We start from the raw sequence: 21,027 nt of genomic DNA on the forward strand, positions 1-21,027 counted from the left end.
AATGACACCATACATTTTAAATACCTACTTACATAATAATGATTGTTTATCAATTATCATGGCCAAATTTAAGTGTTGTATTACAATGTAATGATTTTTTTAGTAACAATAATTGTTACAAATTAAATTTCATCGTATCCGAATCTGCGAAACGTGATGTTTACTATATTTAACTTTCAATAGCTTTGATTGCGATATTGCATCCCTTTGAAATGTGTTTTTCGTAGTTTCGGAATTTCTAGTGATTCTCGAGTTAATTGACATTTTGATTGTTTTAATACGATTTATTTCATATGATTTTGCAATTTCACCATTGTAATAATAATAATAATAATAGTGTACTATGAATAGAATAAAAAACCATTTGAGCTAATAATTATTACGCAACTCCGAACGCGTGTGTGTGCTTATATTGGCTATAATTTCTTCATCAAAACACGACTTTTTGATATAGAATTTGGACTTGTTTTTCACACTGTGGATTAGGTAATTTAAAGATATTGTTGTAAGAAACATCTGTGCACATTAAAAGTTGGCAAATATAGTTATGAACTTATGTCACTTACAGAGTTATAACTTATATCTTTAATAGAATAATATTATAATTATATAATGAGTAAGTATTCAAGGTAATTCACCAAGCATGCTCACTGCTCACCACCTTTTTTCCTTCAATAATGCAGTTTTTAAAATTTTTACGAATCACTCTGTATATTATTATTATAATTTATGATATGCGTAATACTATAGACTATTTATATATTTAAATATGAATTTATTATGTAAAAGTTTCTCGTGTACTCGCCATATTTTATGTAAGTGGTAGGTAATTAATTATATTGATTGCATATATTTTTTTTAATTATTCAAAATAGGTAGAAACCTTGTGACTATTGTGACTCAAAATATACGACCTTTTTGTTGCAAAAATGTAGAAAAATTGACAATTTACGAGCATCTTATGATCATTATATATTACAACCATGGCTAATAATAATATTTTTTCTACTGCAATATTTTTTAAACAAAGAACCAAAAATGTTTTATTTATCTTACTATAGTTTTTGTTGTAAGGTCTTAAAATAAATTTTAAAAATAATAGTAGATACGGATTAGAGTTTTCTTTTTAAATTATAGTGTCAGCTTTTTCAACATAAACAATTATATGAAAACTCAAACACAAATGAGCTTATAGGAAGTTTTAGTTAAAAAACAAATAAAGTTTGCTTTACTTAATTCTCTTAGGTATATTATCCAAAGTTTTAGGCTCAGAATATGCACGGATTTGCATAATTCTTAATTTTTTATAAAGTGATTTTTTCTCAGCGTTTTTACGAAATTCAATATCCTTAATAATGGAAATTATCATTTTAAGTTTGACGGATGTTGTCTTTTTTTCATTTATTGAATTTTAACTGATATAAAACTTATAAATGAATTTAGTAGTATCAAATAAGTATTGGATATATAATATGAAATATATATATATAATATATAATATTATTATATTATATTATATTGCATACTATATACTTGGTACTGGGTAAATAGGTTTATATTGAAAAATATCTTGATGTAAGATTCACATCAGTTCGAAACTTTCATTGTTCTTCTTCAAGTGGACGTATACTTTTATACTTTTATAAATTACCTTTTAAGTTTTTATATTTATTTTGAATCCCTAAACGATGCTCGTCATCAAGAAATGAAGATAATGTCATAGTGGTTTTTTATAGAACAGTGAACATTCACTTGGGAAATGTTAAAATACAATAGTAAATATTTTTCTATTGTTTATATATTGGTCATTGGCCTAATTTCAAGACTAATATAAATACAAATAATATTGTCCTGCAACGTTATAGAACAGCTATGTGTATTCTTTATTTTTCAAACATAGAACTTCCATTGCAGTTAATCAATTGTGTCACATTACTTAAAATGTCAAGTCGTATCATCATAGCTATAATACCCAATCAATAATATTGTTGACTATGAGTCATAACGTATTTTACAAACGTGCTACTCAGAGTTTCTGAATATTCAAAATCGAATATTCACCTCACAAATCTTCATGCACGTACCTATCTACTTTGTATGTTATTTTCCAATATTATTTCGAGTACCTTTACCTAGCAATATTATTACCTATACTCATAATATATATTTTGTTAACCGTTTCGTGTTACAGGTGGCGGAGTGATGTTGGGTGGCGTGGTTGGTAGGCACATGAGCATACGGCGTAGGGAGAGCTCCCCGTCGGTACCTCACCCAGGTGGCCCGGGGAGTCCCAGGTATAGGAGACGGAGACGAGCGGTGACCACATCGGACCATAAGACATGTGCTCTCATACAGACCAGAATAAAACTTGGCGACATCATAATGTGAGTGTTCATAAATAAAACAAACACGATATAGTACGATATAATATAGCACGATATATTACGAAAGTATTCGTTGAACTACGTAACGAATAATAGTAGTATGTTACTGTCTGAAGCCAGTCACGAATCAAGACGATAGATACCTACACCTAATCGTACTTACAATAATTCTAAATACATATTTACATATACCTATTGTAAAATTTGGCATGACCCTATCATTTAAGGTTAACCATATTATATGTAGGACATATTTTAGATGTGGAGAGGGGAGGGGGTTGTTATTTCAAACAAAATATTTGTTGAATTTAGCGTTGTAAACCAGCTAGTTATAAACGCGGAAACTGATGTATTATAACCAGTTAAGAACGATGTTGCAAAAATGAATTGCCGGAAATCATTCGTTTTTATAGTATAGCCTTCGAAGTTCACAATTGTCGGTGTTTTACGCACACGCACAACGCTTGTGACAAATTTTCAATTTTTTTTTTTTTTTTTTTTTTGAAACCTAGGTAAATTGACGTTTTAAAAATTATGGTGCAAAAATAATTCTGACACCCACCCATGGTGTTTGTACATAATTTGTCGAGGGATCTTTTCAATTTTAATAGTCCTAGCGAGCTCTACAACGAGCGAATTACCACGCTGGGTGAATAGGAAAATACCAAATATTTTAATTAGCTATAACTTTAAAATAAACTTGACAGCCAAATTTAGACTTCCCCATCGTTGTCATCATGCTTAACTACATAGATACGTTAAAACAAACAAAACATGTTGTTAAGTAAAAAAGAAAAGTCCAAAACGCGCGGTAAAATATTGCGTTGTACGAATGCGTAAGATACCGAAAATTGTGACTTCGTAAGGTTATAACTTGAAAATTAACGATTTCTGGTAAATAACTTTTGCAACATCGTTCTTAACTTGTTGTAATATATACAATTCCAAAAAAAATTGAAAAATTCGAGTGGGCGTTAAACTAGATTTTTTTTCGATAAATACATTTTTATAATTATATTTTGTATATATTTTATATTTGTTAAGTGTCTATGGGGGGGGGGGGGATGAACTCCCTAAATACCCCCCTTGACCACGCCCATGCGTAGGCATATAAAAATGTGATCCCACAAATATTTAATTATTGTATTATTATAAAATATTAAAATATGTAATAGTAAAACCAAATTGGGGGGGAGGCGAGTCTAAGCCTCTTAAACTTTCCGTTAGCCCCCCGAAACTTAACAGCCTTTTAGTTGAGAAGGATTGAAGCACCGGGGGGGGGGAGGGGGGGGCTACTCACATTAAAGTTGAAAATGTTAGTCCATTCTGAAATCGTGATTTGGATTTGGAAATGGATTTCCACCTATAAGTTACACATTTATTATTTTACCGAATGCAAATTTCAAACTGACAAACATATTGTGTGAATACATAATATTTTATAAAAAAAAAAGTCTCATGAACTAAACATTTTACTGAATTGATTGTGTATAAATAATAAATATTATTATTTATGAGGATGTCTAAACGTTAAGATACTTCTAGTACTTCTATAATATATTAATATGTACATATCTACTTTCCTTTCAAATATAGTATAATATGTTATTATAATAACTAAACATTTTGTAGCTATTAAAATACAGTTATGGAAATATATTTTTTAGTGAACAATATTATCACTTGTAACATACAAAAGTAAATAATTTTCATCAGAAATTATACTTTAATGAAAAACTGAAGTAATTGGATTTTACTAAGTGAAAAAAAAAATATGTAAAAAGACCCATTGCATTTATTTTTAACATAATATAATACAGTGTCAGTTTGAGATTATATTCTTGTTACTTTGAACAAAACGTATACGCACTATGATACCATATGCGTATTAATTAAACTTTATATTGTATTCATATTATGGAATTTTAAAGTTTTATAATTAGACGTGACTTATATTAAAAGGTTAATTTAACGTTATTAGAGATCAAAGTACGAGTATACTAGGTATTATTTTATAAAAATTTGTCATATAATTCAAACAGCATTTTTTATTAATAACTTTCGTTTTGACGAATGACATAATATTATATTATTATATTGTAGTATCCATTAGGAGTATGTTACTATTGTAGAATAAAGTATTATCGTATTACATTTTCCGTTATACGTGTTCGAGTAATGAAAGAATACCTACACACGTTTTATTATACAGAAGATAGCGTGGTTTTGCATTTTTTAATTAAATTTATACTACTTATTTTTAAAAATATATGGACTATATTGTTATGTCGGTATACTACTATATAATAGGTATACAATATTAGTGTGTTTATACAAATTATTGAAACTGCTGAATCGTGAAAAAAATATTAATTTAAATTTAAAAAAAAAATAAATAACATTATGATTTGTATTATTTTCATTTTTCTACGAATAATACAAATAGCTCATATCATCTATAGATATTATATATAGGTATGTGTTTAAACGGCAAATACAAATAAATTAAAATTTAAGAGTTGTAGTTGATAATAGATACCCATATGACTTTATCCGTTATTCAGAACGTATTATTTTATATGAATACAATTTAATAACTTAAAAATATTTTCGCGTACTAATTGAGTACCTATTACATTGAAGAGTATATTTACGAGTACCTAGATATTGAATAGGTAGGTATGTTCGAATAATTACAAATAAACCTAATTAATAGACTATTACTATAATTGTTGTTGTACTCAAAATTAAAAACACGTATTATTTTTACTCCGTGTTCGTGGTTTGGTATATTTCGGTGACCTAAATCTCGATGAACATTACTGAAGGGTTTATTATATTATAAACTAGGTAATGAAATTTTATTGAGATCATTTTTACCACCTGTGATCATTTGTTTTCAAGAGAAAAAAAACTTTTTAAATTATGTTTCAAACAAAAATATTTTGTAAGACCGTAAAATCTTAAACCCACTGAAAAGTATTTTATTGACCGTAAATATCTCGACGTACCTATAAACATATAAGTTATTTCTATTTATTTTGGATGAAGTAACGTGCAACTAACTATAATTATCTAGAAAAAATAGTAATTTGTTGACATATTTAAGGTAGATAACATAGTAAATAAGAAAAATGATTAATCAGAGCATTGTAAAATATATCTATAATATGCTATTAACTTTAATTAAAAGCAAAACTCTTACATATTATTATGTGGGTACTGCAGTTATACATAGAGGTTATTCACCAAGCATTTTTCTGCAATTTTTTTCCTTTGATAATGAATCTATTCAAATTCTTTAAGTGTACCTAAGGGCCAGATTTAAAAAGGGACAATTATAGGAGTGTCATAAGCTGATACATTATTAATTTTTTCAAATGTGTGAAGCATCCTCTTTTATCGGGCATTAAGTTTTTTTTTTTTGGAAATTGTCTATTGTTGCTATGCAGATATATAAATTGAAATTGAAATAGAAATTTGAAAGAATATTTTATGAACTTAAAGACTTATTAAAGTTTATAGTTAATAATAATAGAATTAAAAATACGAGGACTGGTGATTTGAAATTTATATTATATTATACAAATGTATTCAAATTTTATAATTTGTAAAAATTGTCTATGTAGGTACCTACAATAAGTATCCTAGACTAATATTTGGTACATATTATATTTTAGTTATATTTTGTGTAAAACCATAAACCAATTCTTAAGAAATATTTACTTAGTACATCGATAATGATGACTAATAATCATACACTACTCATTAAAATTTCAGTTCAGATTCAGTTCAGTTCAGTTCAGTTCAGTTGAACAGTTTTCAAAAACAAAATCATCTAATTAATGATTTACAGTAAAAGTGTGGTAAGTTCATTTGAAATATAGACGTTTTTAACACCACAGGATAATTCCTATATTGTATCTATGTGAAATCTAAGTAGGTATTTTAAAAAACGGTCTTTAAGCATACTTCAAATTCCAAAATTCGAATGAATGCATAAAGAATAAAAGGAAGGTGAAATTGCCTGGTGAATCATTCTGTATAGTTATATTATTATATGCTCCCTTCTTTTATATATATATATATATATACAGGGTGATTCACCAAGTATGCTCGCCTCTAATTATTCCTTTAAAAATTAATTACTTCAAACTCTGATTTTTAAATATTTTAAATACACTCAAAGACAACTATTAAAATGCATTAATTGTTTGTACTACTTAAAAAGTGTCCTGTGGTGATGCAAACTTCTGTTTTTCAAATAAAAATCCCTCTTTTTTAACGTAAATTATTTAGTGTATAACTTATTTTGTAAAATACTTATATTTATAACATTTTGATTTTATACGAATTTTTGTTCTTATACTATGTCAAATTTTTTAGAGAAATTATATCCACTGAATAATTATTATTTACAGTTGAAAAGGAGCTAGTGTTCTCATTTGGAAAACAGAAATTCGCATCTCCACAGACCACTTCTTGTGGTACGAAAAATCCCGAGTATTTAAAAATATGGTACTTAATTATATTTAAAAATAAATTAGCGAAAGGGGCAACCCCCCTCTAAATCCCTAAAAATTGGATTGTATTATGAATAATATGTATAGGATCCAATTTTTTCTTTTATATATTTCTGATACCCAGCATACTTTCTCTGGCTTTAAGTTTTTACGTATTATGTTATAATTTAGGCAGCTTCGTTGTAGTATAAAGACAATGTTGCGCCCTCCACGCCACCAATAAAATATTTCTGGATTCACCCCTAGTACATGGTGTTACATTATAAACATAAGGTCATTACTTTTTATTAGAAACATCCCCTGGTTGGACTTCTAATTTACCCTTTTAAAATTAGCCTATCTTTTTAACGGTTGTTAGGTTAGGTTAGGTTATCTCTGTGCCAAATTTCATAGCAATCGGATGAACGGTTTAGGAATGCATAAAGGACACACACGACACACATACAAACATTCATTTATATAGATATATTATATACATGTAGGATTTGGTAAGGCACACAATTTTTTTTTTTGTATTATTTTAAGAATAAAGTATAACAATAATATGTAATACATATTTCTATAAAAAAAAAATACTTGGTAAAATGGTTATTGTCTTTTTGATTTTAATTTCGTATTGAAAATAATAATACATAAGTACGAAAATATTTTTTTCGCGTGAAACCAAAAGCGGCATCTGTCGGAAAACTATCTTACTCGTAAAGGATAATATTATTATTAACAGTAAAAATGTGTACTCTCAGTTGGCGTTTTTCACTACAGAGCGCGTTCGTAGTATATTAAGTTATAATGGTAACGAATGTTGTACACCTAGGTAGAGATACCAGTCTTGAAATAGGTGGACCAAAATAATTTTGCCAACAATAAAGCAACTTAAAATAAATAAACCTATCCTAACAGTTAGGATTAGTATTAATTGTCCTATCCGTGCAAACAATATGTAAATTGTAGGTAGGGGAAAGCGGGGCAGTACCGTATGGTTAAGCTTCCATGGTTTATAAATTATGTAATTTTTAACATAATGCAATTTTTTAAACTAATATACATAGAAAAACTTACGGTCTATAACTTTTATTTGAAACTTTTTTACGTTTTTTATCTAAAAATGTGTGTAATTTGTGTTTTACTTTTTTTTGGAAAAATACGAATTCACCAAAAACCTGGGGTAATACCGTATGAACTCGGGGCATAACAGGACATGGCTTATATATCATATAATTTTTGACGAAATTAAATTTTGTAAGCTGGTATACATTGAAAAAATTAAGGTCTATAACTTTTATTTGAAACTTTTTTACGTTTTATTTTTTTTAAACGTGTTTAAATTGTGTTTTACTTTTTTTTTAAAAAATACGAATTTACCCACACCTGGGGTAAAACCGTATGTAATCCTGTGGTATAATCACACGATTTTGTCCCAACACGACTATTAAAATAAATCGAGCTTTATAATAAACTTTAAGTTGATAAATTAATGTATCCAAACTAGAAATGCAAATTACACTTAATAAGGTATTGAATAATATTAAAAAAATGTCTGTACAATTTTTTTTAATACTACCTAGTTTTTATTTGTTAAATATTTGAAAATATTTTAATAATTGATTAAAAACACTTAAAATATTTTTTTTCCAATATGTGATGTCTAAACACACGAATTATCATATTCAATTAATAAACAAACAAAAAGCTTCAAATTAGTTTGTTCAGTTTTCCTCCATAATATCAATTATTAATAAAATCTCGATTATACGGTTTTGCCCCACATACGGTAATACCCCGCAATAATAAATATTGGCTTTTAAAAACATTTCTAGGAACGTATACCTACAGCGTCAGCACACCACAAAATAATAAATATTTTCTAACTGGAATCTTGATAAAAACCAATTATTTTGATTATATTTTAGTATAACAATTCAATGGCATAATAATATTATTGTGGCGGCGTGGCGCGTTGGCTGCTATCAGTGACGCAACGTGACAGAGTGAGTAACGGCTGCTGCCACTAGTTCCAGGATGGGTGACCGACCACCCAGGTTCGTAGTGTGCAAAAACCTTGTCACACATACACCTAGCTTGTACCAATCATTCCAACCTTACCGTACCAACCTCTCCAACTTGAGTGCTTGACAGGCTCAGTCGTCAAAGCATTAATCCGATAAATAATAATAATAATAATTATGATATTATTCAGTTAGAATAACAGATTATAATAATCATGTACCTAATACCGTTACGCGTGATAGAAATAGATAATAATATAATATAAATATTTCTTTTTTATTTATTCTTCAAGAAGATAATGGGCCACACTGAACATTTTCATGTGGCAGCCCATGAATAAACAATTTGAAATATAAATTCATTAAATACCTAGTTAATATAAATTAAATAGGTAGTTAAAATTTGCAATACACATAATATGGAGTTAACAAAATAAGAATTATGGTAAATAATATATCAAAAAAAGTTGTGATCGTGTGACAGAAACGTAGCACAGTGTCTACTCATCGATATTTTCCACTTCGAATAAAATGTATATATGTATCATAAATATATTATATTAATAAGTTATCATTAATATTGTATACCTAGTGGGAATTCAGTAATTTTTACATTTTATTCATTTCTATAGTGATACGGAAAGCGTTACGCAAAATCAGTAAGACAATAAAAATATCTGTGCCCAGCAACATGTTTATGTTAAAATAATCATATCCATAAAATAATAATACTATTCTTCACTTACTATATTATTATTAAATCGTTATAGGTACACAAACTTGTTTTGTTGTTATAATCGATATTTTTGTTGTAACCATGCAATAATAGGTTCATTCATTTAAAAAAAAAAAAATATTAATTGACTTATGAATTTATAAATCATATTATAATCATTAATATTTTACAAACACAAGGGGGAAAGAGAAAGAGTAAATTATCTTTAACTAAAATTATGTCAATTAAATTTACTTGGGATTTCTGTACTTCTAAAACTCGTCTATTCGTTTCCTATAGCATTAATTTCTACTGATATCGATCGACTGCGAAATTTTTTAACTAATAAGTTAGCAATTTTTCTTTAAAATGTTGAGGGAAATAAATTGTGTATTTTGAGTATATTATTATCTCATTGCAGTCAATACACGTGCTACGATAAACAGTTACACTAATGCAACCGACAGAAATATTTTATTGAGCATTCTTATTATTAAATGTAATTATTTATTTTATAGTTTTATATGGTAAAATTGTTATCAAAACGATGATCATTTTTAAAAGTCGATTACAAATCAATAATATTGTTTTTTGTTTTGTTTTTTTTTTGTGGCAGAAAGATAAGTTCTGTACTTTGTTATAATAAACTCTTTGTTCTTTCTATTATATTCTTAATACTCATAATAATATATCTAATACACTCCCTCATCATTCTGACTCGATAGGAGTTTTGTATCAGTTTTAGAAATTAAAATACTGATACAAACAAAATTTCGTTTTATCCGAATCAGTGGTCGAAATGGCTCAAGATAAGTGTAGGAATGCCTTACAATTCAGATTTCCTGATATCATTATAACATTTTTCGCACTTAGTATAATATTTTTTTTTGTATTTTTTTTATAGTTCACATTTTGTTTATGCATCAAAACACTACAATTTTTTTTTTATAATAAATAATCTTTGAAATTAAACAAATAAATAACATTTTTCAAATTTTAGTTAAAACTTATTTTTATTTCTAATATTTTTCTGTAGAGATTTAAGATTATATAGTTGAATTTGTAATTAATACTAAAAATATGATATGTTATTTAACAAAATCTATTAATATTCAAGTATAACATTTTTTCTACTTAATTTAGCAAACACTTTTTCTTGATTAAGTAATAAAAGTATATAAAAAAAACTCAAGGAGTAACTTGTTATCATCAGTAACAAATATTTATATTATTAAAGTATACAATATGTTTCATTGTGATTATAACACTCATAAACAGTATTCCATCCATGGGGTAAATTTAGAAATTGATCAACTCACATATTGCACATCTACTTATTAGTTATCAACAGAAATGACGTTTATATTATATTTTAGCATATCGCTAGTTGCTACGTCCCTACTTATTATCATTAATATTGTTATTTTCTCAGATCATATTATGATCTAAGGTTATTTTTCTGTGATATACGGGTAGATAGTATGACGTAACATTTGTGATCAACGCTTATCATTTTTAGTATAGGCGAAACTGCCCCACTTCGACCACTGATCCGAATTCATAAAACGTTATATTATATACTATATTTAATAGACGTGCTACAAGCACTAATGCCACCGACAGAAATATGTTGATAATTCTTATTCAATATCATTATCACCTCTTATTGTACCACCGGTTAATGGACTCTTATTCGCCTATTGGAATCAAACAGGCTGGTGCCGATTTACATGATGTATACTTCTACAGTTACCTACACATAGGAAAAAAATTCATCTATTAGACTCGTGTGCTGGCTATGGGGTCAATGTATATTTTATATATATTTATATATATCCTCGATTTATAGTCTATTTGCACGATTTAAACGATTATATTTTGATGATTGACACTATTTTCTTTTCTTGTTGAAAAGTAGGTACCTATTAATGATTTGAAAATATTTTATATATTTATCGTAACCTATCATTTTTCATATTTTTGTTCTTTATGATTGACACCATACATTTTAAATAGCTACTTACATAATAATGAATGTTTATCAATTATCATGGCCAAATTTAAGTGTTGTATTACAATGTAATGATTTTTTTAGTAACAATAATTGTTACAAATTAAATTTCATCGTATCCGAATCTGCAAAACGTGATGTTTACTATATTTAACTTTCAATAGCTTTAATTGCGATATTGCATCCCTTTGAAATGTGTTTTTCGTAGTTTCGGAATTTCTAGTGATTCTCGAGTTAATTGACATTTTGATTGTTTTAATACGATGTATTTCATATGATTTTGAAATTTCGCATTGTAATAATAATAATAATAATAGTGTACTATGAATAGAATAAAAAACCATTTGAGCTAATAATTATTACGCAACTCCGAACGCGTGTGTGTGCTTATATTGGCTATAATTTCTTCATCAAAACACGACTTTTTGATATAGAATTTGGACTTGTTTTTCACACTTTGGATTGGGAAATTTAAAGATATTGTTGTAAGAAACATCTGTGCACATTAAAAGTTGGCAAAACAATAATTATTATAATATATTATTAGGTAGGTATATTATAAAAATGGTTTAAAATAACATAATATTATCATTGTCTACGACATTTTGGATTATTATTGGATAAACATGGTAATTATTATGTTATTATAATATGCATTCGCACTCATTATATAAAACGAAACGATTATGATTTTAATGGAAAACAAGGGAAGAATTTAATAAATTATTTGAAAATAATATGACTCTTATCGAATGCTTGAATAAAACTTCATATTTTATTGATCTAGGTACTTCTGAATATTATATTTATATTTTTCTCGTTTTTTCATACACAAGATAAGTAGGGGTAGTTATATCAATTAACAAAAATATTGTATAAGCTAAGCTTACCCGAATTATTCTGAGTTTGAATTCCAATTGATGGCTGAAAGTGGCTCTATTAATTATGGTTCGGAGGATTACTTGGTAGGTACCTACCACGATTAAATTTACTAATTGAAAACCGTGCTAGGTACTCAACAACATAAACCTAATATAATAGTCTGTAGTACCAAAGTACCTATATTATTATACTCTCTCCTCGGAATTAAAATATTTATTCCGATTTGACGGCGCAATGAATATATAACCTTAAATACGTCGGGGTAGGCAAACATAATATTATTATTTTGTATTTAAAAGTTATAACTTATAACGATTATTGCTAATGATATTTTCTTGAATTTTGAAAATAATGCGACTTAGTTGTATTTACACAAAATTACTATAAATAGGTATTCAAACTAACTGTCGGATACAGCTATAAAAGTGTAAAAAATAATATTTAATACCTAGGTAATAATAAAAATTAAAACAATATAAAATGTGAATGATAATCATTATAATATTATCAGACCTCAGTTCTGCATAAAATAAAAATAATTATGATAGTAATAAAAATATATAAAATGTGAATCAGACTTCAGTCTGCATAAAATAAAAATAATATAAATACCTATATAGTAAAAAGTTAATCAGTTCTCTTGCGTATATTATTTCTCACAGCTGTCAAAAATTCTCCAATGGTTATGTTATCTTAATTTTGTCTTTTGACTAATTCTTTTAGACGGATGTTTATAGTTTTATAGTGGCCTCTTTTGTACTACTCTCTTCGGGTTCACCTAAATCATCTATTGCTAACTTTGCTCGATCGGCGTTAATTTCATTTTTAATTTTTCTAATATTATTTTCATCACTTCCTATTCTTCGATATTTGCCATTAACGTAGTATGCATCAAAATAATATAATAGATCTGTGAGATTTTCTGGTAAATTGTCTTTTAAATACGTCATTCCTTCTTCTACAAGGTGCAAAGGAAGGAATGCAAGTGCGTCAACCATTCCACAATGTTTCCGAAATTCTTCATCCCTTTTGTACATTGTGGCTAGACCAAGTTCTTGTACTTTCTGGAACGTTGATTGACACAAATGATAGAAGCAGCCTCTTACATTTATATGAACACCTAATACTTCTTTTGCTGCATCGATAACTGCACTTTCAAAATCAAGGTGTAAGTATTTGGGATCGGGATATAAATTTCGTTTAGCGCATTCTTCCATTATAATTTGGAACATTTCCACGTATGTTGATTTAGTTTTTCTTTGTAAAATACAATAAATGGAAGTTAAAAATACATCGTTTTTTTTATACGTATTACGTATAACTGTAAGAAAAATGTTGGGGACAATCCGAAATTCCCGTCTAAGTACCAGGTGTCTGATTCTGTAAGGAGTTTTAAATGATCATCTGTTGCAAACATAACTATTCTTTCAGATGCCTCTGTACCATTGTCCCTCAATAATAGTCTATCATCATTAATAAATGCCCAAACACAACAAAGCAAACTTAGGGGATTTTTTTTCCTAGATTCATGAATTGATAAGATTAACAATTATTATAAATCTCTGGGCATAAAATGAAATAATGTGTTATACAAATAAATAATTGTTTGTTACTACCTAGTACCTATACATAGTTTTTAATTGGTGTTTGAAATAATGTTAAATGACTCAGTGGTGGTTATAAAGTTATAATCTAAGTATAGTATAAATATAGCAGTCACCTGAAATCTTAATCATAATAATATAATATTATTATTAAAACTATAATACCTACCGGACATTCGTTTAACTGTTTAATGTTTCATTATTTGACAGTATTTAGTCACGCTAAAATATTTTGTAATTCATTTTGAACTTAGAGTTGTGAATCTATAATCACTCAAAATAATTTTTTTTAAATATTTTAAAGTTACGAATGATCGACGTAAGAATCTATTTTATTATGAATGGCTTTTAAAGATTCTTAAAATAATTATTACGACCTATAATAAATGGTATGGGTTTTTAAATGCTTTGGTCGTAGATACAAATCGTTTTAATGAAGATAAATAAAGTAAAGCACCCGGTGCCAATGTAATTTTGTACACAAAAATACGCTCTACGGTAATAATGATCCTGTTCTGTAGACGTATTTTAACTAATAGAGCGTAATATTCTATCGGCCGCATCGAACTTCGTTTTATAATATTTTAATCACAAACTTTATAATATTATGCCTTCAAAAATAATACAATTTTAATCGATTTTTTACTAATTATAATATACCATTAGTTAAAATAAAATACAAAATAAGAGTTCGATACGGCCTATAGAAAGTTTTCTTCTTTCAGAAAAAAAAATAGTTATCAAAATTCAGACAGTTCCACAAGGCCTGAGAACTATTCGTGAAGTTGTTTTTTTCTCGATATAATATATCCTATCGCCTCCCTTTAAACAGGTATCGGACAGTATAGATTAGTGAAAAAGTATTATAATTAAGGTGGCAACTAAAATATAAAATTTAATTTTAAAGTTTTATAGAATTGCGGAAAATTTGAAAAACTGACACAGGCCCTTTAACACAAATTCTGGACAATTTTATACACTTCCTAATATTATAAAGCTATCTATTATTCTGCCTCGTGAAACGTTATAATTTGTTGTGAAAAAGTTTTCTTTTATTTCATGCTAAAAGAGTTGCACTATGGATTGATCTAAAAATAATCGATCGAGGAGACTATAAAATCAATTTAACTATCAGTCTCTATAATAAATAGATACAGGAATAGTATTTATTTTCTTCCCGGTCAAGATTTTTCATTTTTACTTTTGTGTTACTTATGTTGACGCCGGAAACAATGTTTTTTTTTGTTTTTACAATAACTATATACAGCACAACAACTATAATTTAGGGCGTCACCTGTAACTAATCCATCAATTTCGAATTCCACGACCCTCCAAGTTCAAAACCAAATGTAACAACCCTCGCTGTCCACGTTTCTGGTTTTCACCCCACTCACTCTCAATGGTTCTCGTAATATAATAACAATAAACTGATATTATGCTCGGTGTATATGTATATGTATACATTCAATATAGTATATACCTACTCGTATAAATAATATATACTACAACAGTAATCGCGTTCGCGTGACGGCCTACAGGAAAAAATTAATATTACATTTTACCTGAGTTGATTTATTAGAAAGCAGAATGGAATTAATACACACAGAAGTAGACTTTTTTTAACGTGGTATTATTAATAATACTTTTATAGGTCACCTCTATCTCTGGTCTAGACTTTTGTAATTTTTTGGGAACCCCCGGCGATCGTCACGGGATATTGATTGGTCCGGGAGCCTTAGCGACACGCGCCAGTATGGCCGTTTCGGACACGATCCAAATCCCTTTGAACCATCAGTGGCTCGTATAATACACATTTACAATAATAATTGACGAAAAAACCTAAGTAGGTACCTCTATTATATAATAATAACACTGTCAAACGAATAAATAAGTAAGACCGACTAATTATATAACAATAACTGCGATATTGTCCGTTATCTAACACTTGGCCGAAGATTCGTTTTGTTTAATTTTGACGGAAAATTAATAATATTTTCGACTGGGAATTTTTTTAAATAATCAAATACAGTTTTATCGCTCAAAAAGTAAATATTGTTGTAAAAAAAAATAGATCTTTAACTTACATTAAAGGTAAGTGTAAAGACATTGGATTTAAATCATTATTTTTTATGCCTGTACATATACATTTTTTTGTCTCCAGTATATTGTATTTATACAACAATAATATGATAATAATATAATTGAAGAAAAAAATCATTAAACTATTATAATTTTAAATATATATATTTAGCTAAACCATTGATTCCAGATCGTTTGTTTCATTATAGATTTCTTATAAAACTTCTGGCACAGTGGTACGTAATGCATATTATTGTATACGACTTAAACAACAAATCATTCATTCGATTAAGGTCCCTAAAAATTATATTTTTATATTTTACAGTAAAATTAAAAACATGGCAATATACCAATAAAATGTTTTGAATATTCTTTACTGGTAAATACTTAATATACTACATTATTCTGATATCCTTAGAAATTCTAATTTCTTATAATGATAAATTAATATTAATAGATTATACCATACGTAGGTTGTAACCTCATAAGTACTTAAAAATTAAATGTGACTTTTCCTTTGTATATTTTTTTGACTCACCCATTATTATAAATTGTTTTTAAAATAAAAAAAAAGCATACATTTTTTTTATACGATTTACAATATTAAAGTATATACAAATATCGTTATATATACATATTTTTTTTGATAATTAAAATATTATCAAATTACTAAAATCATATAAATTTAATATTTATTATATTTGATATTAAATAAAAACGAAGTTAACTGTAATAGTGCACAGGTACTATATTATAAACAATTTGTTAATTGTAAAGTAATAATAGCTATACTACCAATCTAGAAAAATACCATTTTCAATAAATACCTTTATCCATTAATTTATAACCGTAAGACGGTTATATTTTGTGTTAGGTATATTGAGTTATCATATATTTTTTTTCAATATAACCTTGATAAATCAAATTTATTTTTTTGTTAATAATAAGAAGTAGTATTATGAGCAATAACTTTATGACGTAAATTCGTTGTAGAACGGTGTAAATAAATGTCTATTATTAGTAGTAAAGTTCTATTTCACTTGAATCCAATTTTTGTCATCATTAAAATATTACTAGTATCATGAAATATCAATAGTTTAAAGTTCTAAAAATATTATTTAATACTCAACAAGAATTATAGGAATTGTATCATTTTGGCATATTATGCAATTTTAGGAAGATATTTTTTTTGGATATGTGATTTTGTTTTTTCTCATTTAAATTTCATGTATTTTATCTTATTGAGAAAAATACTACCTGTAGCATTTTTAAAATCCGTTGAAGCAATCTATTTCTGTCTTAGTAAGTTAACTTACTCAATTTTAAATTTTCAAGATTACGACATTAGCTTCATAGCTAAAAGGATACGGTGTAATTATTTTCAATAAATTATCATTGTACGCGACATATTTTATCTTCCAGCAAAACGTATTTTAATTTATAAAATAACATTACATGGTTCAATAAATGTATCGTTTCGATTTTCAGGCACACGTGTATATATTGCATAATATTGTAAAAATAGTTTAAATTATATTAATTTAATTTTTTTTTTTTATGTGCTCATGGCACCATATTATTATTTTTTTCGTATCGTCATAGTACAAGTACGACGTCATTCAGACATGCTGATTCACTCACGTTTCCGTAGAAAATCGAATAATTAAATATTACAACTGTTAGCATCATAAATCAAATAAATTAGATTACATAAAATTAAATATTTTTAATCAATCATAATATATTAATAATAACTTCACTAAGTTTTTTTATTTTTATGTTTTACTTGACGTATTTACCTATTTATTCTACGTTTAGTTATAATTACTCATTAGATAAAATCTGATGAAGACAATATTTATCTCGTGCTTATTAAAAACACTATAGTTGAGAAAAATTTATATTTAAAAAATATTTCCAACAGCTCAATTAATATGCAGATTACATGTTGTCCTTGTATAAATTTAGGCCAGCCTAACATGTAAATAATCAATAATTTTCTTCGCCTTTATATAACTACTTATTCCTTAATTTTCCATCGTTCAAACGCTGTGTAGAGTTTTCCTTATGTGCTTACAATGTTTACACTTATGCTAGGATAGAAAAAAATGAATAATTTGATTTATTTTAATTGTATGACATTTTTTATAATGAGTTTTTATTTTACTCACTTTTCAAACACAGCGTAGGTGTGAAATAAGCACATAAATATTAATAATATGATATATTATTGGTATAGGTAGTAGGTAATTTTTAAAATATTCTATTTCAGACGTTACTCGATACAATTGATACTAATAATATTGTATAAATAATTTTAAATGAACTGTTTACTCATGGCCACAGATGCCAATTTACTTCTTGATCGATAAAAAACAAAAATGTTTAAATGGTTCAAATAATCAAATTGACAGAGTTATGACGTTATATATAACATATAGAAGACAAAATGCACTTATTTGGGTATTTAAATGGTATACGACGTGCCAGTGAAAATATTATTATTATTATCATTATTAATATTTCGTGTTCTTTAATAATTCTATATGTAACATTTATAGATATTATATTGCAATTTAAAATAATATCATGACTAGATTGAAATAAGTTCACAAATTGCATTTTTTTTTTTTTTTTTTTATAATTCTTCCTAGCATCAATTAATAATTCACTAATACGTAAGAATGAAGATATACGCACATGATAATATTATATATTATATTATGTATATCAAAATACAAATCTATAATGTCTAATGAGTCGAAAAAATCTATATTGTAATATTGTAAAAACCAATTAGCCCTAGGTATTCTTGTTCAGTTGTCACTTAATACTAATTATTAATAATTTATTTTTTTAACGAATACAATATAATTTTAAATAATATGTTTAAACACCATACCTACCACAGTATATTATTTAAATATGAATGATTGGTACCCCCTTCCTATATGAGACATTGATTTAAAAGTTAAAACGGATTTATAACTTTATAGATTTTACAATAATATTACTGGTTAGCTGGTCACTTGATAGCCAAAATAAATACAATATCATAAAAATAAATATTATACAGTATAGGTACCTAGAACCTACATATAATAACCCATGCACACTGCAATTTAATAAACATTTGACTTGTTGAGTTTTATAAATTTTCGTTAAATTCGACTTTTAATTACTGACTGCTCATATTATTATTACTATTAAAATGGGTACATAGAAATATCATGTTCTTACCATGACTAACCGTATCAGTAGTATACGTACCTATTTGAATTAGGTACATTATTGTAACAGATAACAATCTGGGTGTGCAATTATTTTGACCTGGGTGCGGTTCGAATGAATTTTATTCGTATGGGTTGTTCGATAACCATAGCACGCAATAACATGCCAATTGTACGGGGGTATTTCACATTATTATATAAAGGAATATTTTAATTTTTACGAACAACGACATTATAATGTCTAACCTAAATATTTTATGTCACGTGCGTGCATGTGTGCGTACATAAAATAATAAATGATAAATTGTAATTTAATTAATTAAATTACACATGCATATATGCATGCGGAGTTAACGCACACTTCGTAATCGCACGCTGTATACACCAAATGGGTTCAGATAATCGTAGAACATATTATCGTTACAATGCAACGCGGTATATATATCATTATTGTGTGTTCTTTAATTCTGTGCGTAGGCGCAAATACCATTTGAGATTTGTGGTGGGAGGGAGGGGGTTGAAGCCCTACTATAATAATATTTTTAAGCTTGAAAACATTTTAGGAAATGTTTGGTAAGTTATTGAAATTGTTGCCTGTTGGTGGGGGACTTAGCCCCCAAAGCTCACTCCTCCCCATGTTTTCGCTTATGATTTTGTGTAACATTTATAGATATAGGTACTATTATATTTCCAGTGTCAATAATATGACTTTTAGTTTGGTCTTAACACTCTGAATTAAAATTTAGATAGAAACAATTTTGAAAATTGTATTTTATTTTAATTGTACGGATTGTTCGATAACTTGCTATGAGAGACGCACGCAATACCATGCCAATATTGTACATACAATAATATTTTAATTTTTATGACATTGCGTTTAACCTATATATTTTATATTACGTGCGTGCATGCGTGTACGTAAAATAATAAATGATAAATTGTAATTTAATTAATTAAATTACACAATATGTATATATGCATCCAGATTTAACGCACACTTTGCAATAGCACACTGTACACACCAAATGGGTTCAGATAATCGTATAAAATATTATTATTATTATTATTATCATCATCATCATGACGTTTTGCAGTGATCTTTCTAACTTTTTGCATTAAAAACTTTTGACTTTCTAAGCTGTTTGAGAGATGGCGTTTACATTTATACGCAGTGTGAAAAAACGGTAATTATTATTTTATAATAATATAGTCTTTGCTGCGAATACTACGTCAAGTCTTATTGTGTCACCAATGACATATTATTATATTATATTATATTTTTGGATTACAGTAATATATGTAATGTGATATAATATTTTAATGGCTACCTGTATTATAGTATATATAAAATACTTAAGAGCACATTTTAATCAAATTATTATTACATTTAGACACATTATTGTTTTTATTCTAGAAAACAACAAGACTTTTATCCAACCAACTAATTTTAAAATGTAGGTATAGTTACAACAATATAAAATATAAATCACAAGCAATTATTGTAAATTCAAGAACTTTATCTAAGGATTTTGCATATTATGAGCATGACTCAATGGTCGTCCTCTTTTTCATTTTTTTTAAATATAATATCTT

General features: G+C 27.1%; 1 protein-coding gene across 15 annotated transcripts in view; it reads left to right on the forward strand.

The window, feature by feature from the left end:
- The window catches only part of LOC100164406 (voltage-dependent calcium channel type A subunit alpha-1), a 276,813-nt gene that overhangs the window by 125,025 nt on the left and 130,761 nt on the right, over positions 1 to 21,027 (forward strand). For all 15 annotated transcript variants that reach the window (XM_029490215.1, XM_029490222.1, XM_029490213.1 and 12 more), the window contains exon 2: positions 2,192 to 2,384. In XM_029490215.1, the coding sequence (XP_029346075.1) occupies positions 2,203 to 2,384 (182 nt within the window). In that variant the 5' untranslated portion in view covers positions 2,192 to 2,202. The remainder of the gene's footprint in view (positions 1 to 2,191; positions 2,385 to 21,027) is intronic.

Source organism: Acyrthosiphon pisum, chromosome A2 (genome assembly GCF_005508785.2).
Source record: "Acyrthosiphon pisum isolate AL4f chromosome A2, pea_aphid_22Mar2018_4r6ur, whole genome shotgun sequence".
Lineage (NCBI taxonomy): Eukaryota > Metazoa > Arthropoda > Insecta > Hemiptera > Aphididae > Acyrthosiphon > Acyrthosiphon pisum.